We start from the raw sequence: 23378 nt of genomic DNA, 5'->3' as shown, positions 1-23378 counted from the left end.
ATTTTTTACTTATTTCATTGTATATTAGTTAAAGGAAATCAAACTTTTATTTAAAAAATGCAAAGAACAAGCTATATTGTTTTATTGACAAATATACATTATCCATTAAGAGTGTATATTGCAAAAAAATAATTTTACCTAATGATAAGAGGGAGTGTCGAGGGTTGATGGTATAAGGTGTGGCATTTAACCACTCGGAATTGGGACAATTAGTTTTATTTCCACACAAGTATTTAGCAGACGCGTATTATCTGTTTGGTCATAGTTTGCTTGTGATTAAAGGATCAGATTTCTATTTGTATCGTCATGGATCCCATAATGGATGTTATAAAAAATTCAGAAGAGCCGGAATGGCTTGAAAAGTCAATAGTTGGAGAAGTACGACTATGGCAAATTATGTTCCTGTGTTTAGCTGGTGTTACGTCTCTGAGTAAGTTTATAATAAACGAGGTACTAAACAGATGATCCATATATGCGCTTCTATTTATTTTTATCTACCTATAAAAATATAGTTAACTTTTTAGGGTTTCCATGAAATCATATTTATTTTTCTTGTTTTTTACATTAAAATGATGATATGGGTATGCATATGTGAGCGAAGATATTTTTAATAAGTAGGTACAACATGTGTACAAAAAATCTTTGTATATCAGCATCTTCCTTGTCGTATAAAGGTATATCTTGTGAATAAATTATATCGATTATAAACTAATTTAATTTGAGGCATAATACGATGACTAAATTTCATTAAACTCTGTTCAGTACTTTAAAAATAAAAAAAATACTGATATTGAGATATTGTTCTTTGCTACCTCTACTTGACTTATCGTTAGTGAAATCAAATCATAACCAGCCCAGTCCATTTTTATTTAATAATTTCAATTAAAGCATTATATTTGTTTTTATTAATAAAATGTTACCGTTAATTAATATAATTCCAGTCGTGATGTTGTGCTGTTGTTTCCGTTTCCGTATACCACGCACAAAGCAGCAGATCGAAGCGGACTATAAACGTCGAAAGATTACAACAAAGTTCCGCCAACAGCTGGAAACCATTCAAGATTCTAAAATGGATACCATCTCACTTAAAGACGGTGATTTTTATTATGTTAACTTAGAAATATTAAAAAAAAATATTATTCGGGATTTATCACCACTGGATAATAATATCCAGTTCAGCCTTCACTTTTGATAAGCGTTTCTAATTCTTCATATGTTTGTGATTTTTATTGGCGAAAAAATATCACCTAAAATACGCAATAAGGTTTTCTCTATAGCAAAACATCTGAAAGCTGATTGAGCAAACAAAATTATTTTTAACAAAAATTGTTCAGATTTTGATGGCATATAATATTATGTAAAATGCCCCGTTAGTCTAGTGGCCCAATTATTAGGCTGCAAAACCAAATGCCCTGAGCTGCAGAACTAAAAAGTTAATGAGTCAAACAAATTCTCAAATGTTCTTAGCTCTACTGTACGTAAACGATGTCACTCGCCGGAACCCCAACCCCAAGTGCACTGCACTAGCACGCACAGCAAGACGAGCGTCGACTGGAAATATCTGGCTAGACAAATGGGCTGTTCTTTGGTACTCTCACTCTACGAAATAATATAACCGACTTCACTGATATTAGAAATGGGCAATTATGTGTTTTGATTGTTACTCAATCACGCTTGAACCTTTGTCCGTAATCTAATGGCTTTTGCTGTAGAATTCGATTATGTCATTGAATGGGATGGATACCTTTTTCTTTTATGTTTAAATAAAGTAAATATTATATTTTAAATGATGCCTCGCAAAGCAGCCTGGTATCCTGGTTAGTATGTATACAACAAACGTGTTTAATTACGCTTAAAAACCTATATAAATAAATCAACACGAAATATACATGAGCTATAATGCTGTTGCAGATAATATAAGACGTAAATTAAAAAAAAAGATTCACCTTTAACTTTTTCTAAAAAACGTTAAACTCGCTGAGGTGGCTTTTGTTATAGTGTGCCAGATCACTGTCTCTCGGCTCTTCAGTTTTGTTTGAAAATTGGCACAATGTCAAGTGACAGCCGTCCGTCCTTTGTTCATGAAGTCTCAATGAACATTTATCTTTATCAATATGGGAAATATTTTGATCGAAATTTATAACATTATTTATTTTAGACAAATTTTTGGTTAAAATTAATTAAAAATTATCTAGTCATTACGTAATACGATGTTTATTTGTAAGAAAAGTCTTTTAAAATATTTAAGTTTCAGGAACTTTTTCTCAAAGGGAATATTACGAGTTGTTAAAAATAATTACATTAATTATATTATTGAAATACAAGCCAAATTAAATTTAAATTACCGTTTATCGTAATATCAAAACTTGTCTACCGTATTTGCATTGTTAATTTTATCGTACTGTTTGCTAATACATTATCTTGATAAGATCTTTGGAGACGTTAGTTGCACTAACTTATTCTCAGTTTTTATTTGTTGTGTTGCACGCTAGCTTTGGAATTATTACACGAGAAAACCCATTCGATGGAGGAAGAAAATCAACAAGGATCGCAACCTAGCTCTATAATGTCTCCGCAACAAAGTAAGTTTTTAAAGTTAAGCAAGGGATAGCGAACCTGCTACTTGCACATTTAACGTTCTATAGACCGTTCAAGCTTCGAAGCCGTATAATTAAATTATTCGTTTAATTTATTAATTTTAATCTTATTGTTACTTAAATAAACTACTATTTAATAACTATATGATCTTAATATTTAAATATATGGTCTAATACAAAATATATATCATCGTAAATTGTATGAGATATATTTTAAAACATTAAATATATTTTGATTTATTATAGTCTAATATTATAAGAAAATTCGAACTATCTCATGCAAATTGTTAATTTTTTCCAGGTTCATTGGAAGCTTTTCAGCCAGAAGGAAACCAGAAACCCGAAACTCAAACACCTGGACTCAATTTCGTCAAGTTTGCGACTAAAGTGGCCAATTTATCCAAACTTTCTCAACCAAAATCACCAACCTCGCCCACGACATCTGACACCAAGATGGAATTTTAGTGTAATATAACTCATATAAAAATCACATAACTCGTGTAAAAAATATTGAGAAATTAGTTTGGCAAGACAATTGTTCGAAATTCAAAAAACTTTATACAGCTACTTGCGACAACTTAACAAAAATTGTTAAACAATAATATACCATGAAAATTATCCAATTATAAATTATCTGTGTACGCTTTTGTAGTAAATTAATCAACCACAATGGATACAATACCAAAATTTAAGCATTTGAATCTTTCATATTTTCTGTCCTTTATTTATTGCAATAAAAATTAATACTATACTATTGTAATAATATCTTAATATTTTTTAAAAACTTAGCAAAGTTTAGTCACTTCATATTAAAAATATAAATTTCTATAATGTAATCATAATTTCAATAATATAATAATATAATCTAATTCATTGATGTTGTTATCAAAATAGCAAGCAATACGGTCATATTTATAACTTCTACCTCGTCAACATATTAATTATGGCTAAAAATATATTCAATAGTACATCTTTACAGTATTGTTAGCACTGCTTTAGAATTTAGTCAAGTAGTAAGCCATATTAGTATGACATGGTTAAAAAGTATGAATCGCACAAAATAATTGTACAGCCAAATAACTTTTGTGCTTGTAGCAATGCGCCTTAGCAGAAAAATAAATAAACAAATACTCTTATCCTTTTTTTTATTTTCATAGTAAGCACTTAATTATTTCTATATTAAACGCAATTTTTAATTATGAACTTCTTGAAATTCTCTTTCTTTCCTGAAATATCGTAGTTATCATCGCTTTCATCCGATAAATAATACATTTATCTTAATGATAGTTCAACCTATCTAAAGCCTCGTCTCTACCCTGAAAATAATTTTCCTCTTTTGTACATGAACACCAACTTTTCACCATTCCTCTAGTTATTTCACTAATTATTTTTTTTGCGACGTCAGCTTTCAGTATCCCCGATACATTTTATTATTAATTAACTAGTAAGAAAATAATAACAAAATGGCATGACACTTCGAAGGCACTTATGCGAGGATTCGAGTTATGTGATAGCTAGCCCAATCTGATTTATTCCGAATTTAGTCACTATGTATACTACACTAGTACAAACGCATCTAAGCTGATTTAGCTGTATCAGAGTATTTCTGGTTTTAAGGATCTGTATTTACACTGAGCCAGTGTAAATACAAGCAAAAATCAAAATAGAAATAACTTTTTAGTAACCATGGTTGGAATTTCTTAGTCCACCAATCGGGCGGTGATCACATCGACAAGCCCTTAGGATAAACTATACTTAGATTTTTAACAATTCTATAAATATGAAATGATGTTTTGATATATTATGGATAATACAATAAGTATAATTTAAAGGTATGTAGTGTTATAATTGGCTTTTTTTTAATAGCTCAGTAATTCAATTTCCTGTTTACTTATATTTTCAATAAGTTGCTTTTATGAATAATCTATAGGATTAGATATTCAATCTATAAATGAACATGCAAGAATTTAATAAAATAATATGAAGTAAATAAAGTTGATATAATCTTTCATTTATTGTACATTTTGCACAAATAATTAAATTGTGACATGCCTTATTCGGCAGTTTTTGAAATGAATATTGTTTGCTTTTTTAACACATATTTTTTTAAGTATGAAAAAAATTATAAACGTAAGTTATTATAACTTTATAGTAATTTAAGAAACATTGAAAGAATAATGAACATTTCTTGCAGTAAGATGTTTTCTTTAATCTAGAAAATAAAAAATACAGTATAATCGGATTTTAGATCACAATAATAATTACATATTCACAAATAGCTCCAGTAGTCTGCAGTTTAAATAATCTCGTGATAACTTACAGTAAAAACAATGGTCAAATTTCAAGCAATAACTTTAAAGCAACATTTAACTTACATTTTATAATACATAAATAATACAATCTTGCAAATAAAAAAAAATACATAAAATTTAAGTTAGCTACAGTTTCAAATAGATAAATTGTTTCTACACGCTCCATATTCGTTCTTTAATAAACACTTGATTCCAAACCTGTCATGTAAATCATTTTGTCACGTAATATTTTAAGCTATATGACTTAGTGAATAAGTATTATTTACCTTCGACGTTCCGACGAAGCCCTGTAGCTAAACATTTCTCAGTCCAAGACTCGATACAACACATCGCATTCCGTTATTTACTTATATCGCTAATATCTTTGAATAAATTAATTTCCATGTTAAAATGCACGGAACTCTTTTATTTATCTAACGGACACTTTTGACATATCTACCTGATACCTTCGGCGAGGGTTTTGTATTGCGATTATAGCTGTAACGTTTCATTTAAGCGATCATCACTTTGTTTCATTTAAGTTCCTACTATGTCATGTAGGAAACAAATTTACAAATCAAAGTTTAATCAATTAAAAATAAATGCAAATTGGAATATACTTAATGATCGAATTGCACATTAACAATCGATACGCGTTGTATCGTGATCTACACTAGCGACACTATTCAATTGAAACCGCTGCGGCTCCTCAACCGAATTAACTCCATTTTCTTTTTAAATAAGGCCATTAAAGTTTATCTTCGAGTCAACCTCGTCTATGGAAGAATGTATTGAGAAATATTTATACACTTTCACTTATATATTAATAATTGAATGGGACCTACCTAAAAACATAATACATTTTATATTTTATTTATGTTAAGTTATTGTTCGTATTGCATAGCTATGAAATTAAATAAAAGACGTGTGTTTTAAAATTAAACAATGAATAATTCTTAAGTTTGTGCATGATACCTGTCTCATCTGGGTGATTTACATTTTTACAAGTTAGTAAATCGAAACAATTACAATAGGCTAGATTTTATAATACATATTGCCCTACACGATAATCGTTAATTGCGTAACTTATGGTAAATAAAATTACGTTATGTTAAATCGCTCCGACGGACAGACCGCGTTGGCGACGGTCTAAATAAATGTTTATATTTGTCAGGGTACAAGTACGTTAGGAATTAGGAACCCAAGTCACGATTGTCACAGTGCTTCCACTATAAATAGAACTATATTTTATAATAAAGCATAATTTTGTTATCAACAAGAACTACAGCAACATTATTTATTGACTTCGCTATGTTAGGTTTGGAGAATCGACAATAATAAATATAATTTTTCACAATGTGCACATTTCATTCAACGAACGCAAAATAATATACATACATATATATGAACATTGAGCATAACAATTGGCAATTCATTATCTCTTAGAAAACGGCAACGAAAAGTGAACGTCAATTATAAGTACTTTGTGACGTGTTGTATGGGATACGAAAAATTAATATGAATCTGGTATGTATATGTATAACACCCTTACTTACGCTGTGAATATAGGAAATACGCACATTGTCGGATTTTTGTTACGGATAACGCGTCCACGCGGATAAATTATCTGTAGCGCCACTCTATTACTGATGACTATGAGAGGGTTAACACTATTTCAGATATCGAACTAACGTTTTGATCATTGTATCTCATGAATGCGTCGCGATGAACACTGCGGTGGGCGGGGAGTTCCGAGTGGGCGCGTTACGTGCAGGGAACAGCTGGCTGGCGCCTACGTCCCGCCGACGCGCAACACTCAATCTCGTCTCACGAACGTTCTTCCCCTGTAACGCAAGTATCGAGCTTAATCACAGGTACTCAGAAATTTGTTTACATCCAAAATTGTCAGAGCCATAAAGAAAAATTTACAAAAAATTTCAAATCATACGATACACAAATATAGCATTCACGAAATGTATATTACATTATTTTTATATTGAAGTTAATAAAGTGATTGGAAAGGGGCTGCAAGTAGGTCAACACAATCGAGCCCCCGCTGTCGCTTAACTCATTTCATTAAAATGATAAATCTATAAATAGAAAATTAGCAGCAGGATCCGTCCGCAGGGGACGGCTGCGGCCGCATGGTACGTACGAGATGGTCTTCCGCTCGGCGGGGCGCGCGCTGGAGGCGGGCCGCGCGCGGTTCAGCACCTTGAGCAGCTCGCCCGCCTTGGCGCGCATGCGCGAGTGCACGTACACCTGCACGCGTAACACACTGTCACAATATTCTCCACTGACACTTTATGTACGTACGTATTCGCTAGACTGCCGTACCTTAGAACACTTGATGTGGTAATGGAGGTAGTCGCGGAACATGTGTAGGAGGTCGATGGTGTTGTCGCGCGCCGCCTCACACGTGTGTCGTGGGAACAACACTGCAGATAGAAATGTAGAATGTCATTGAAAGCCTTTGGATAATATTATATAACAATATGTTTCCATCTACCTACCGAATGTAACATAACTTATATTTTCGCCTACTTTCGCATCTGTGTCCAACAGTTCTAAGGGCGGTTCTTTGTGTGAAAATAGAACCTGCAATAATGTAATAAAGTTTGATTTAATTTTTGTTTTGTTTTTGAAAATATATTGCAAGCTAAACAGTAAAATGTATATTTTAAAAGACTCCACTACTGATCATATTTTTCTAATAACCTGTGGTGCTGTATGAGACGCTCTCCGACCCTCTTTAAGCTCTTGCATAAACACCTTGCCGATAACTATGTCATCCTCGTGACGAAACACTGTAGAGAAAACCACGGTAACGCGATCTTCTTGAGCCTCTACGTATCTGAAAATAAAATTAAATATATAACTTACTTAACTAATATATAAGTCATCACTATATCATACAAAATTGTGTTAGAGAACATTTTGTATAAACTCTTAATTTTGTATTTAAAATTATTTTATTACTTATCTGATATTAGAGAACAACTATAGAACACTAATATAGTGATAGAATTTTCAATTATAATGATAAAATATCATACTAACAGGGTTTCATCTTGTCGATAGTTAATGACGGCACGTTTGTGGCTCACGTCTCCGTCCTCCTGCAGCCGGAAGTACCGTTCAAAAACCGACGCAAAGCAATTTCTCTTTAACAAGCCCACTTTTTTCACAATTTCCTCCCAATCGTCAGGAATGTTCTCCATATCAAGCAGGATTGATACATTGTATCCTGTTTATTAACAAGAACAAAAAATTGCTTTTTTCATTAAATAACACAATAGTTATATATCATAAAGTTTTATAATAAAAGTAGGGCCTCCTTTTTTTCGAGGAAGATATTTGAAGTTTAATTCTCCCAGCTGCTCCAATGCGAGTCGGTGAATTCACACAAGATATATTGTCATCTAGCAAATGAAATTTTCTCACTATGTTTTCTTTTACCGCTTAGCATAAGTTAATTATCAACAAAAATTAAGCACATGTAAAATCAGCGGTCTTTGCCTGGGTTCGAACCAGCAATTTTTATTTAAAATTCACATGTTATAACCACAGACCCGGAGATATTATTGCCATTTTAATATGCAATACTAATTTCCTGATATTATATTAGAATAGAAGCAAATGAAGAAATAATATCATAAATGCTTTCTATATAAATAGAAAAATGTACAATCATCATCAATCATTTCTGCTGTTATTTACCAAACAAATGTCCGAAATCTTATCAAGCGAAATATTTTTAAGTCCAGAGTTAATCTTATCTTTTCTATGATAAATAAAAATACTGAGCACCAAATGTAACATTTTAACATGAAATTATTTATTAAATTGAATGTTACTTAAATTAAAAATGTATGATAATTAAACTTATTAGAATTTATGAACATAAATGGCTGGACTGAATTATTTTTTGATTTACATTGTTAATAATTGTTAATATTATAAGAGAAATTTATTAATATTGTAATTTATAATTACAATATAACAGGTTTGTTAGATTGACAGATTGATGGACATAAGATACATGAATATAATAATGTTCTAAAACTTACTTAAATATGTACTTTTGTAGTAAATTGAAGTAGTTCTTACAGAAGGAAGCAGTGTTAATTAAATGTACAAAACATGTACAACGCTCCAATAAACAGTATAATTGTATTTAGTAGCATGCAATATGAATTACACATACAAAACATATAATATCTTATTAGAATAAATATTGGCGCTGTTGAACATAAACTCTTAAACAAAACTAATTTGATAGGGCTGAAAGTATTGCTGATGCTAGAGATGACACTGGGGGACTCAAACAAATGGATTTGATGACATACTATAGAATGCTTATATTCACAATTCATCCAAATGAATTGAAACTTTCTATATATACAGCCTTACTTATAATCACTGTTTAGCGGGTTTCTGATTTATCTCTTTCTGTCATCATTGATTTGATATTCAAAAGAAAAGGAGCATTGTTTAACAAATCAGTTCACTAACCAACATTTATAGAATTCATAATTATGAATGATAATATTTTTATATTGTACAGCACATTTAGCTAGCATTGTTCTTCTTTTGATGCTGATGCAATCAATTTCAGACATTCTTGGATACTTTAAAATTAAACTTAATGTATGAGATACCCCTTAAATATCACTTTTTATATCACTTTTACACATACCTGATTCAGGTTCACTGAGAAGAGGCCCATAGACCCTTTTAAGCAGTTCATCTGCTCCATGCTCTTCTAACTGCTTATAGAACTTCAGTGATATACTAACCTAAAAATAAAATTAGAACAAATAAGACTAAAATATGAGACACTGATGATATGTATGTATATATTGATTATATTAATACTCACAATAATTTATAATTTAGTTTATAATAAATCAATACCACAACTAATTAATTAAAAACAGTTACAGTGTATATTGTAACATGTTATCACTATGACTCATTTTGATAATATTGAAATATTGCTCCACCTACCCTAACTTTGGTTTTATCCCCATTGACATTGGATATATGAAACAGCACTCCATCAAAGTCTGCAAGTGTTACATCTATAGACTCAGGCTTTAAGCTGTAAATAAATGATAACAGTATTAAATAAAACTACAATAAAATTATACTTATAAACTTTATGCACCTTAAATAATATTATAAAACGAGATAAGTATGTTTCTATAATTTATGGTATTTCATCAGGATTATACATATAATGTAACATTGTTTACTACTAAAGGAATCCGAAAACATTTTATGAGACATTTCCGTAGTAGCCGCAAGGTACAAGCAAGCAACATGACTCATCCATGCTGATATGGTGTGTATAACGTCACTTTTAGGCCACTCTCTAGAGAATTATTAACCGTGAATACAGTGACATAATGCCAATATATTTCGAAGTTAGCATATTCCGCGGTCAACGTGGGCCCACCCTGTGAGAACATTATTTGACATTTGTCAAGTTCCTTACAAAAAAGGGTTATAGGACATTTTATTTCATCAACTTAAAAGCACCAAACACATAAATAATATAGGAGATTATAGTAAATTCAATTTATAAGATGCACTCATTAAGATTGCAATTGTAATAAAAACAGGTAAACTTTCTAAGCGTAACGTACTCACCGCGCCAGTGCATTTTTATATTTGACTGATAGTGTTTCTTCTATAATTCTATTATTGATCTCCAGCAAGATCATTATTTAACAATTTATAACCTACAGATTTTGCATAAAATCAACACTTATAGCACCTTCATTTAATAATTTATACGGATATCTTCAACGATGACCGCCCGTACATAGGTACTTTTTAACGACAGAGAAAGAATAGGAAGCTTCAAAAGAATGATATGTCGGTCATTTAACCATAGATATTTTTACACACAATTGACATGTTATTAAATATTTCTTAACTTATAGTACGAATTATTTGTATTCAATAATACTTGGGATTGATAATTTTTTATAAAGTGAAAATATTTGCAGCCTTATTGAGTTTACACGACATTATTATAATTAATAACATTATTTTAACCAGTTTGTCTATAGTCGTTGTTTCATAATGTTGAACTCTGTATAATGTTTATGTTATGACAATTTAGAATTTGGATAATGTCAAATAGCACAGAATAAAAATATAACCTTACAGCTTACATATTACATTGTGTTTATTTATGTTTTATGTTACAGTAGCTGTAGTCTACATTTTTGAAGTGATTTCTTCTTATGCATTAACCTTTAAAGGGTTAATCTTAATGCGTAAAAAATGTTATTCCTTTAGCTGATAATATTATTTAAATCAAAATGTCGAATCAAGTGACCGCCTTTGTCGCGGGGTTAAAATCGAGAAATGTGGATATTCAGACAAAAACGGCACGAGAACTATACCATTTTGCTAAAACTGAACTTCGCGAAGTGCCCCAAGAAGAACTTACGCAATTTTTGGATGAATTTAACCATCAAATATTCGAAATGGTTTCTAGCAATGATGTCCATGAGAAAAAGGGTGGAGTGCTGGCTATTGGTAAGTAAATTTGTAAAAATGAACCACATCATATTTTTAGTTTTTCTAATGTCTATATTGTGCTTCTTTATTTCTAGTCTGCCTTATTGGAGGTGATTGTGACACTACTAAAACAAGAATCACAAGATTTGCTAATTACTTGAGAAACTTATTACCTTCCTCTGATGTGGGGGTTATGGAACTTGCTGCTAAAACAGTAGGTCGTCTCGCTACTGTTTCTGGAGTTAAAAGAGCGGAATATGTGGAGTTTGAAGTTAAAAGGGCTTTTGAATGGTTATCAGAAGAGAGAAATGAGGGAAGGAGGCACTCAGCCGTGTTATTATTAAAAGAAATGGCTATAGCAATGCCAACATACTTTTATCAACAAGTCTCAGGTTTCTTTGACCATATTTTAATAGCTTTGAAAGACCCTAAACAGCAAATTAGGGAAGCTGCTGCAAAAGCACTACGAGCTGGCTTAGTAGTAACAGCCCAAAGAGAGACAGCGAAGCAATCAACTGCTAAACCGCAGTGGTATATGCAATGTTATGAAGAGGCTATGTCGTCATTTGAAGAAATACCTATTAAAGAAAAAGGAATTACAAAAGAAGATAGAGTTCATGGTGGTCTTCTTATCCTTAATGAACTCCTAAGGTGTTCAAATGCATCATGGGAGAAAAAGTACACATATCTTATGCGTAGTCTAGATACACAAAAAGACATAACTGTGTCAGATGATATTATTTTTATAAGTTCCAAGCTACATAGTCCATCAGTAAAAAGAGGCTACTTGTGTGATGGTTTTAAAACTGAAAATGTTCAGTATCCCGTTCCTATATATGAGTCAGAAGTTTGTAAAAAGTTATTAATTGAAAAAATAGAAAGGACTTGTCAAGGTAAATCATATATTTTTTATATTAATATTAAACTTTTTAATATATTTTACTGTTTATATCAAATTGATCTGTAATATTTCAGATGTGATGTCTCAGAGACTTCTTAAAACACAAGGAGTCCCACAAATACTTTTAATAATAATTCCGAGATTGGCAGCATTTAATAAAGAATTATTTTTAAAGAAATATCTCAACTCTACTATGCATTATCTCATAACTTCAATCAAAAGTAGGGAAAAAGATAGAAATATGGCATTCACTACATTAGGGTTGATGGCAGCAGCCATTGAAGGTGATATTAAAACATTTATTCCTAGAATAATGGATGTGATAAAACAAGCCTTACCAAATACCAGAGATACTCTGAGTAAAAAGAGAATGTGGATTGACCCATCTATATTTGCATGTATAACATTGCTCAGCAGTGCAGTAAAAGATCTTGTTATTAGTGACATTAAAGAATTATTAGATCCAATGTTTGCTACTGGCCTAAGTCCATCATTAACAATTTGCTTAAAAGAGTTGAGCCAAAACTTACCTACATTAAAGGGAGAAATTTCAGAAGGACTTTTAAATATGCTTTCTCAAGTTTTAAGAAATAAGCCATTCTTACATCCTGGTGTGCCAAGAAATTTGGAGCAACAGAGTAATATGAGTCTCATGATAGAACTTCAAGATACTGCTAACATAGTTCTTGCATTAAGAACACTTGGGACATTCCAATTTGAGGGTCAACATAGTTTACTTACATTCGTAAGACGTTGCGCTGACCATTTCCTTCAAAGTGAGCAACAAGAGATTAGAGTGGAAGCAGTAAAAACATCTGCTAAATTATTAGCTGTTGCCACAGCACGAACTGTGAAGACTCCTTCCAGAACCCTGACCATGCTAACTGCTGAAGTTGTTGGTAAAATGTTAGTGGTATCAGTTACTGACCCAGACTATGAAGTAAGGTATTGGGTTCTGGAGTCCCTTACTGAAATATTCGATACTCATTTGGCACAAATAGAAAATTTAAGTTTTCTTTTCATTGCCATGAATGATGAACATTTGGAAATACGAGAATTAGCTATTTGCACAATTGGACGACTGAGTATTGTTAATCCCGCATATGTAATGCCAGGACTTCGAAAAATTTTAATACAATTTTTAACAGAACTTGAACATTCGGGGATGAGTCGAAATAAGGAACAGGCAGCAAGAATGTTAGATAATCTTATTTTGCATGCTCCTAAACTTGTAAAACCATATATGGAAACAATCTTAAATGTCCTTGTACCTAAGTTAAAAGAAGCCGATTTAAATCCAGGAGTGGTAATTAGTGTATTGAAAGCTGTAGGTGATTTAGCCGATGTTCATGGGGACAACACTGGGCTCAAAAAATGTTTACCGGAACTTTTGACAATTCTTCTTGATTTACTGTCTGATGCCAGTGCTACTGATAAAAGGAGTGTCGCTCTGTGGGCATTTGGACAACTGATAAGTGCCACAGGACATGTTGTTACACCATACACTGAATATCCGAATCTAATGGATGTTTTGCTCAATTTCTTAAAAACTGAACAACAGCCTAAAGACAGGCGAGAAACCATTCGAGTTTTGGGGCTTCTTGGTGCCCTAGATCCTTACAAACATAAGATGACAAGAGGTTTGATTGATGGTAAACCAGATTCTAGCTTAGTGCCGGTTGCTGATAGTAAAGCTGAAGAAAACAACTTTGATATGACAACAAGTGAAATGTTAGTGAACATGTCTTCACCAGTTCTCGATGAATACTATCCAGCAATCGTTATTTCTACCCTTATGCGTATACTTCGAGATCCAACTCTTCAACAACATCACACAAGTGTAGTACAAGCTGTGACATTTATTTTTCAATCATTGGGCATAAAATGCGTCCCATATATCTCTCGCGTTACCCCGAGCCTCCTGTACGTTGCTCGCGCGACAGATAACAATAATTTTCGAGAATTCCTTTTCACACAGTTAGCGAAGCTTATAGCTATTGTCAAGCAACATATTCGTAACTATTTGGATAAAATATTCGATCTTATAAAAGAGTTTTGGACGCCAAATAGTCCTTTGCAATCAACATTAATATTACTAGTTGAACATATAGCTATTGCTCTTGGATCGGAGTTTAAAGTATACTTACCACAATTAATGCCTCAAATACTACGAGTTCTTGCTCACGATACCAGTAAAGAAAGAGTCGTTACAGAGAAACTCCTTTTTGCGTTACAAAAATTTGAAGACAATCTTGATGATTACATGCATTTGGTTATTCCATCTATTGTGAAATTATTTGATGCTTCAGACTGTCCTATACCAGTGGCTAAAGTAGCTATGGAAACGGTGGACTATCTATCAGATTCCTTGAATTATAGCGAACTCGTATCTAGGATAATACATCCTCTTGTAAGGAGCTTAGATACATGCTATACTTTAAGAACTACAGCGATGGATACTTTGTGCGCTCTCATTATACAACTCGGTAGAAAGTATAACGATTTTATTCCACTTGTTCAAAAAGTCATCGCAAAACATAGAATACAACACCAGAACTACGAACTTTTACTGTCAAAATTACAGTCAAATTCAACTTTAGCTGTTGACGATTTTTTGCAAAGTACTAGACGCAAACCTAGAAATAACAATCAAGAGGTTTGTAATTATTTTATAGAGTTAGTGGCATATTTGTAACATATAAATTAAATCATTATGTAGTACATAATGATTTAATTTATTTACCGTTTTGTAACAAAAGTATTATTTAATTTTGTTCAAAATTTTCTTATAAGAATATAAATATTACAGGCACGGATAGTAGCTTGCGATTCTTCGCAGTCTATCCGTAAACTATACGTAAATGCTCACAGCCTGAAAGTTGCTTGGACTGTCAGTAGCAGAGTGTCGAAGGATGATTGGCTGGAATGGTTGCGACGTTTTAGCATCGGCCTACTTACAGAATCACATAGCCCAGCTTTGAGGTAAATTACGATAATCTATAACGACGATAATATGTAGTTTTTACTTACAAAATACGTTATTTTTAAACATATATTGTTAATAACCATTAAACAATTTTAGGGCATGTCTGGCTTTAGCACATAATTACTCCCAGTTGCTACGTGACCTATTCAACGCCGCATTTGTCTCCTGCTGGACCGAATTAGATAACACATCGCGAACAGAATTGTCGAATGCTTTGGAGCAGGCTTTGACAGCTCCTGATGCGCCAGAATTAGCGCATACTGTCTTAAACCTTGCCGAATTTTTGGAGCATTGTGAAGGCGGCGCACTACCGATTTCTACACACCTGCTCGGAGAAAGAGCTATGCACTGTAGAGCGTATGCCAAAGCGCTTCATTATAAGGTTAGTTTTTTTTACTTTATATGTTGCAATATTTTATACAAATACAATCATGGTTAGTAAAATGGTATTTAACTTTTCTTTTATAATAGGAAGAAGAGTTTCGCAACGGGGCTACCTCTCAGGTTGTAGAGGCTTTGATACATATAAATAATAAGTTACAACAAAAAGAAGCAGCTGAAGGCTTACTCGAACGAGTAATGGCTCAACGCGAAGCTGGTGATGCGAATTTAAAAGTACAGATAAGATGGTATGAGAAATTGCATAACTGGGAAAAAGCGTTAAACTTATATGGGGAAAAACTAGTTGGAGATGATGAAAACACGGAATCATATCTAGGTGAAATGCGATGTTTTGAAGCATTGGGTGAATGGGTCAAACTATACCACACAGTTTCCAAGCGCTGGGTAAAAATGAGCGATGACGAAAAATTCAAATCGGCTAGATTAGCCGCTGCCGCCGCTTGGGGCTTGAATGAATGGGATTCAATGACCAATTATGTCAACTTTTTACCGGAAAATTCACAAGATGGTGCTTTTTACAGAGCTGTTCTTAATATTCACAATGAAGATTACGATGTTTCCAAACTATTCATAGACCAAGCACGAACTATTTTGGATTCTGAATTGACTGCAGTCGCTGGAGAAAGTTATCAGAGGGCTTATGGAGCTTTAGTTAATGCTCAATTACTCGCCGAATTAGAGGAAGTAATCACGTACAAATTGGTTCCCGAAAGACGAGAGTCTATCAGACAAGCTTGGTGGACAAGACTTCAAGGTGGACAAAGATTAGTTGAAGACTGGCGCAAAATTCTTCAAGTTCGTAGTTTAGTACTAACGCCACAAGAGGATATGGCCACATGGTTGAAATTCGCTTCACTTTGCAGAAAAAGTGGTGCACCACGCCAAGCTCATACAACCTTGGTGATGCTTCTCGGCATAGATCCAAGTAAAAATCGTGACATGCCACTTCCAGCGCACGAGCCGAGGTTAACTCTCGCTTACGCAAAACATCTGTGGGTCGCTGGCGATAAGCAACTTGCATATGACCAGTTGCAGCGCTATGTAGATACAGTGGATACTGGAGACGCGGAACATTGTCGTCTATTAGCACGTTGTCATTTAAAATTAGGCTCTTGGTGCGAATCTTTGTTAGGTATCAATAAACTCTCGATTCCTGAGATTCTTCGCAATTACTCCGCTGCGACCACTCTATCTTCCGATTGGTACAAAGCTTGGCACGCATGGGCGTACATGAATTTTGAAACTGTTCTTTTTTATAAGCATCAGGAGGCTGATATGACCAACCCAGAAGAGATCAAAGCGGCAGCTGAATATATACAAACCCACACTGTTCCGGCAGTTGAAGGATTTTTTAAGTCGATAAACTTGTCCCATGGTAGTTCGCTTCAAGATACATTGAGACTGCTCACGCTATGGTTTGATTATGGACACCATCCTGCTGTCCATGAAGCTCTCGTAGAAGGTATAAGGACCATCGAAATAAATGTATGGCTTCAGGTCATACCTCAACTCATAGCACGGATCGACACCCCGAGAGCTTTAGTAGGAAAACTTATACACTCATTGTTGATAGATATCGGGAAATCTCACCCCCAAGCTCTAGTCTATCCTTTGACGGTGGCATCGAAGTCTTCATTCGTAGACCGCAAGAATGCAGCTAATCAAATTTTGAAATCAATGTGTACTCATTCAAATAACTTAGTTAATCAAGCCGCGATGATATCTGAAGAACTAATCAGAGTTGCTATATTGTGGCACGAACAGTGGCATGAAGCATTAGAAGAAGCTTCTAGATTATATTTCAGTGAACATGACGTTAAGGCTATGTTCAAGACTTTGGAACCTCTACACGCTATGCTAGAGAGAGGTCCAAAAACATTGAAAGAAATTTCTTTTAGCCAAGCCTATGGACGAGATCTCAATGAAGCTCAAGAATGGTGTAATCGATTTAAGGTAAATTACAAAAATACCCTTAAAATTAGAACCCTTAAATGTTTTTTATTCATTTATATTTACACATTTTAACTACAAGTCCCAACAATGGGAACAAATTTAAAGCACCGTAAATTTGTAAATACAATTTTAAAAATTACATAAACGAACCATCAATTCTCTCAGGATTCAGGCCTTGTCCGAGATTTAAATCAAGCCTGGGATCTGTACTACCACGTGTTCCGTCGAATCAGCCGCCAGCTGCCGCAGCTCACGTCGCTGGAGCTACAGTACGTGAGCCCGAACTTACTCAACTGCCGCGACCTGGAACTGGCTGTGCCCGGCTCGTACGTGCCCGACCAGGATCTCATACGTATTGCGCACATACAGAGCAGCTTACAGGTACTTGTTTTTTTAACTCTTAAATATAACTGGCAAGAGAAACATTTAAACAAGGTTTAGTAATCATTAATTGTTCAATAAAAATATAACATTAATAGTAAAATAGTAAAAAAAGTCTTATTAGTTAATTGCATCGAAAATAGATAAATATATCTGCACATCTCTTTTTTGTTTCATACATGAATAGTCAAATCTATAATTAATGAATTATTATTTTAATTTGTGAAAACCCTTAATATTATTAATCCTGTAAAATGACGATTCTCGTATATGAATACTCAAGTAAAGTACATTTTAATTTTGATTACTTAGGTGATAACATCAAAGCAACGACCGCGCCGGCTCTGCATTCGTGGCTCCAACGGCAAAGACTACATGTTCCTTCTCAAAGGTCACGAGGATCTACGTCAGGACGAGCGCGTAATGCAACTGTTCGGCCTAGTCAACACCTTGCTGCAAGCCGATCCCGACACGTTCAGGAGAGACCTGGCCATACAGAGATACGCAGTGATACCTCTTTCCACTAACTCCGGGTTGATCGGCTGGGTCCCACACTGTGACACTTTACACTCGCTGATAAGGGACTACAGAGATAAAAGGAAGATTTTACTTAATATTGAACACCGAATTATGCAAAGAATGGCGTCGGATTTGGAAAGGTTGATGTTGATGCAAAAGGTATAATACTCGAAGAGTTTTAATATTATGTTTTTTTATTTTATTTTAAAGGAAATTTCTATTTATAAAATTTGAATTGTTCTTATAGGTGGAAGTTTTTGAACATGCACTTGAGCACACAGCTGGGGACGACCTCGCAAAATTGTTATGGCTTAAGAGCCCTTCTTCGGAGGTTTGGTTCGAACGTCGTACGAACTACACGCGCTCGCTGGCGGTAATGAGCATGGTGGGTTACATCCTGGGACTAGGGGACCGTCATCCTTCTAACATAATGCTCGATAGAGTTACTGGAAAGTTTTTGCACATCGACTTCGGAGATTGTTTCGAAGTAGCCGTCACGAGGGACAAATTTCCAGAAAAGATACCATTCAGGTTGACGAGGATGCTTATAAATGCAATGGAGGTACGAATATTTAGTTTAAATTAAAAAAAAACTACTTGTCTAATACATCTTTAATTAGTGGCCATAAAAATAGCTAGTAGAATTACAAAAGAGAACAATTTTGTTTCGCAATTCAATTTTAATTACCTTCGTGCTTTACAATTTTAATTTCCTAGCTGTTTTTGTATATAGACTTGCGTTTTATATGAAAAGTGATCAACTTAGAAGTTAGGAAAAGTAATGGAAGTTTTTATTAAACATAACACCTCAGTAATGGCCTGAATTCATGTCATCGATTTGTGTAATGTTTTTTATTATGTCTCGTGGAATATTCTAAAATTATTCAAGACTTTTCATTAACTTAATTCGCATCGAATCAATTTTGGGGGGCATTAAATTGCGCGAAATTAAACAATTATCTCGGACGAGCAATTCAATAAGTAATCGATACCATGATATCCGTGTAATCCGAACGTTGACCTTCTCGTCGGCCACCAGGTGACCGGCATCGAGGGCACGTACCGGCGCACGTGCGAGTCGGTGATGGAGGTGCTGCACCGGCACAAGGACAGCGTGATGGCGGTGCTGGAGGCGTTCGTGTACGACCCGCTGCTCAACTGGCGCCTCATCGACGCGGGGCGGCGCTCGCGCGCGGACGACGCGGGCGCGGACGCGTCGCCGCCCGACGCCGAGCCGCCCGCCGAGACCAACCTCAACAAGCGCGCGCTGGCCATCGTCAACCGCGTGCGCGACAAGCTCACGGGCCGCGACTTCACGCACATCGACGACGCCAGCGTGTCCGTGCAGAAGCAGGTCGACCTGCTCATCCAGCAGGCCACCAGCAACGAGAACCTGTGCCAGTGCTACGTGGGCTGGTGCCCGTTTTGGTAGAAGCTATGTAGTAGTAGTTGTACTTCCACGCTTATTAATGTTGTTCTACATAACATACCTTCGAAAAATCTAATGTCATATAAAGATCGCTATGGCAGTTAAATGTTCTTGATCAAAATAATAGTCATTAAACCCTATCTTATCTATAAATGGCATACTTTACGATTCTTTGTTTCGTCATGATGTTTTATACCGTAATGGATTTTAATTATAGAATCTATTGTAAAAATCTAAGTTGTCGCGAGTTACGTGTTACAAACAACCCAATGCATATAAAAGTAAATTGGTTCGCGCACACTTCTCCCTACTTCCTATTACATCTTCGTCGCATTTGTTAAATAAGTCCCACCAAATATTCCGTGCCGAGATATTATATAAAAAAATAAATTTATTTAAATTAAGTGTAATAATATATACAATATAACTTATAAAATATTTATAACATAAAAAAATAATGTGAAACTCCACGTAAACATATCAAAATAAAACTATTTCTATAAACAATTATTACTTCTTTGTCTATAAAAGTATAGTCTATGCAACTAAGACGTGGCTATTTTTTTTAAATGCATTTTTTAAAAACCTATTCCTATTTACCCGCCATTCTAATGTCATAGCGATCTTCACATAGGCTGACTGTAGATTTATTAATTATCTATATTCATAATTTAATTCAATAATTCATCTTTAGTTCTTCCTTGTTTAAAAAAGTCAACATATATGTATATTGTATGGATGTAATACAATAAACTGTATACATGCATAAATAATTGAATTAACGAATAAAAAAATGTTTAATTTTTATTTGTAAATATGATTATATTCTCTTAATGTATTTCTACCGATTCATTTAATTTTTTTATTAATATATTATGAATCGATTTAGTCTCTCGTTAATAAATGATTTATAGTCCTCTTCACCATATATGTTGGAAACGAGAACACTAATGAGATACCGGCTTATATGTTACAAACTGACTTCTCTGTAAAACAATGTCCTAAATTATGTATCGTATTTTTGTAAATTGTATTATAATCTGTGCTAATTTTTATTATTATTTCAATGTAGGTAATGGTGTCGACTCTGTTGTGAATCATATTGACTAAAAATTTTTGACTAAAATTAATTATTTGGAATTATTTAAACAAAAGCTTTTCGCTATCTCTTTATGATGTGTTGGGTTAAAAGAATAGCAAATTGTTAAGTTTTGTTAATTACTTTAATTTAGATATAGTGTAGACAGCATCTATATATCTAAAATTGATTGCTTGTTTGTTTTGTGTCAAGTGATAATTGGGTTGTTATCCATATATGTCTGCTTCTCTCAGATTAAACAATTTAATCCAGAACTGTAAGCAGTCGGCTAATTGCTTACTCGATTAACTGTATTTTTTTTTTAATTGTATATAAATATATGAAAACATTGTATTTCAAATATTATTCTTGCAATTTCCTACAAAATATGAACAAATAGTTTTTCTAAATTGAATAGCGCGCTTGATTCTTCTAATATATATAAGAAGAATTTTATCTTTATAACAGAATTGGGATGGGATTAACGATCTAATATTATTATCGCTTGACAATAAATGCAATGTGCAGTTTGACATTGCAGTGTTCCTGTAACGTTTAAATATAAGTTATAATTTTAATTGCTTGTAAGTTGTTGATTTAATTGGTTTTGATAATTGCTGTTGCGAATAATAATACAAAAAATATAACTGTCCTTAATATTTTGTTAATTCAGTATGTAACACGATAATTGTCTCAATTTAAAAAGTTCAAAGTTCAACTTGCAATAGAAACACGATGTTTTTCTAGGTTTCGTAATGATATATTCTGAAATTATGAAAAACACACATTTTGTTATAAAGGAATCTGACATGACAAAAAAAAAAAAAAAACTTTAAATAGTTTTTAAATAAGTTTCGATGACTTAAAAATTCGGTACGCTTACAATATTTTAAATCCAAAAAATACTTTCAAACTGAACTGTTGATAAATCGTTTGTTAAATGTGAATATTTTGATTTCTTTATTAAAGATTTCTACCAATACAATCATACATATTACAGCTGCAGCTAGAATACAGCTTATTTAATCTATATTAGATAAGAAAATGATATATATACAATACCGCATTTATCGTAATAATTATATGATATAATCGTAAATTCATGTTAAATTTGAAAAGCATTGCTTTAGAAAATAAATGTCAAGAAAATTGGGTAACGATCGTTTTATTTTTCCTAACCTTGACTATGTTTAATATACATGAATGCCTTTGAAAATGCATTGCGTCCCCTGCCATGTTTATTTCTACTCGATTGAGGAAATGAAAACATTGAACGTACTATTTTACCTTGGTCTGGCCTTCACTTGAGATATTTTACTGTATTATTAATTTAAATTAGCGATACGAAACAAAGCTCTCCAAATGTCAGTAAGTGTAATTTCGTTTTTTCACCTTTCATTGCGATTTTTAATGCTAACTACTGCACGAACATGAAATAAAATATATTTTGTGACCGAAAACATAACCAACACTTAAGATGAAAAGCGATATCAAAAGACGTGAGATTTTACTCAGTTCTTAAAAAAATATATTACGCTGCAGACGTATCAAAGAACTACTACTGCCTGAACGTTTATATCATACTAGCTATGGTATTTAAGTAATGGGCTATTATAATAATATCATTATCGAGTTAATAAAACTATTCGCCCGTAAGCATGCTGTGCTAATGTATTCCCGCACGTCCCACGCTCTTTTTATGCGTTTGTTTAATATAATAAGTACCTACCTAAAAATTGCAATTACACTCGGAAGTGCTATTTTTATTAGAACTTTTAAATTTTTATTTTTCTCTAAAATTCTGCCACATATTTATTCCACCAATCCGCATTGGAGTAGCGTGGTGGTATAAGCTCTAAACCTTCAATACTTATAATTTTCCTATTCCAATAATTTGACAGATGCACACAATGACATTTATCATAGGGAGCAATACGGTTTAACGAGAGGTCGTTCCATTACTGACGCCGCTATAGCGCTGCTTTAGCATATATAGGATGCATGGGAGGAAACACAAAATGCTATTGGTATATTGTGTGGTCTTTTTAAAGCAGTCAATGTGTGGGTCACGAAACGCTTTTATACAGACTGTGGTATTAAACGCAAAGCTCATTGCTTCATACCTAAGTCAAAGAACCCAACATATTTTTATAAATGGGATAAAGTCTATCGGGTCTGTGTTAAAAATGGGCGTTCCACAGGGGTCTATTTTAGGTCCTTTCCTATTTTAGTAAATATGTATATACATAGTGGTATTGGTATTTGCGATATTGTATTTTTTGCTGAGACCACAGAATTTTTAGA

General features: G+C 33.5%; 3 protein-coding genes across 3 annotated transcripts; 2 read left to right on the top strand and 1 right to left on the bottom strand.

Annotated features, from left to right (window-relative positions):
* Positions 1 to 237: 237 nt before the first annotated feature.
* LOC126771811 (transmembrane inner ear expressed protein) lies at positions 238 to 3733 on the top strand. The gene is made up of 4 exons (XM_050491917.1): positions 238 to 430; positions 942 to 1094; positions 2493 to 2582; positions 2899 to 3733. Exons 1-4 carry the CDS (start codon positions 307 to 309, stop codon positions 3060 to 3062), a joined length of 531 nt encoding a protein of 176 aa, XP_050347874.1. The 5' UTR covers positions 238 to 306; the 3' UTR covers positions 3063 to 3733.
* Positions 3734 to 4777: 1044 nt separating this feature from the next.
* On the bottom strand, positions 4778 to 10739 carry LOC126771763 (probable actin-related protein 2/3 complex subunit 2). The gene is made up of 9 exons (XM_050491847.1): positions 10544 to 10739; positions 9899 to 9992; positions 9588 to 9687; positions 7949 to 8135; positions 7607 to 7742; positions 7402 to 7486; positions 7226 to 7326; positions 7044 to 7150; positions 4778 to 6732 (listed from the first exon to the last, which is right to left on the bottom strand). Exons 1-9 carry the CDS (start codon positions 10615 to 10617, stop codon positions 6705 to 6707), a joined length of 912 nt encoding a protein of 303 aa, XP_050347804.1. The 5' UTR covers positions 10618 to 10739; the 3' UTR covers positions 4778 to 6704.
* A 362-nt stretch (positions 10740 to 11101) lies between these two features.
* On the top strand, positions 11102 to 22045 carry LOC126771717 (serine/threonine-protein kinase mTOR). Its single transcript, XM_050491747.1, has 10 exons — positions 11102 to 11443; positions 11521 to 12318; positions 12401 to 14982; positions 15136 to 15308; positions 15409 to 15694; positions 15784 to 17667; positions 17833 to 18048; positions 18361 to 18726; positions 18815 to 19129; positions 19607 to 22045. The coding sequence occupies exons 1-10, from the start codon at positions 11224 to 11226 to the stop codon at positions 19997 to 19999; spliced, it is 7233 nt and encodes a 2410-aa protein (XP_050347704.1). The 5' UTR covers positions 11102 to 11223; the 3' UTR covers positions 20000 to 22045.
* The last annotated feature ends 1333 nt before the right edge of the window (positions 22046 to 23378 follow it).

The sequence above is a fragment of the Nymphalis io genome, chromosome 11 (assembly GCF_905147045.1).
Source record: "Nymphalis io chromosome 11, ilAglIoxx1.1, whole genome shotgun sequence".
Lineage (NCBI taxonomy): Eukaryota > Metazoa > Arthropoda > Insecta > Lepidoptera > Nymphalidae > Nymphalis > Nymphalis io.
The sequence above is the reverse complement of the archived record's forward strand: the minus strand, read 5'-3'. Positions and strand labels throughout refer to the sequence as shown.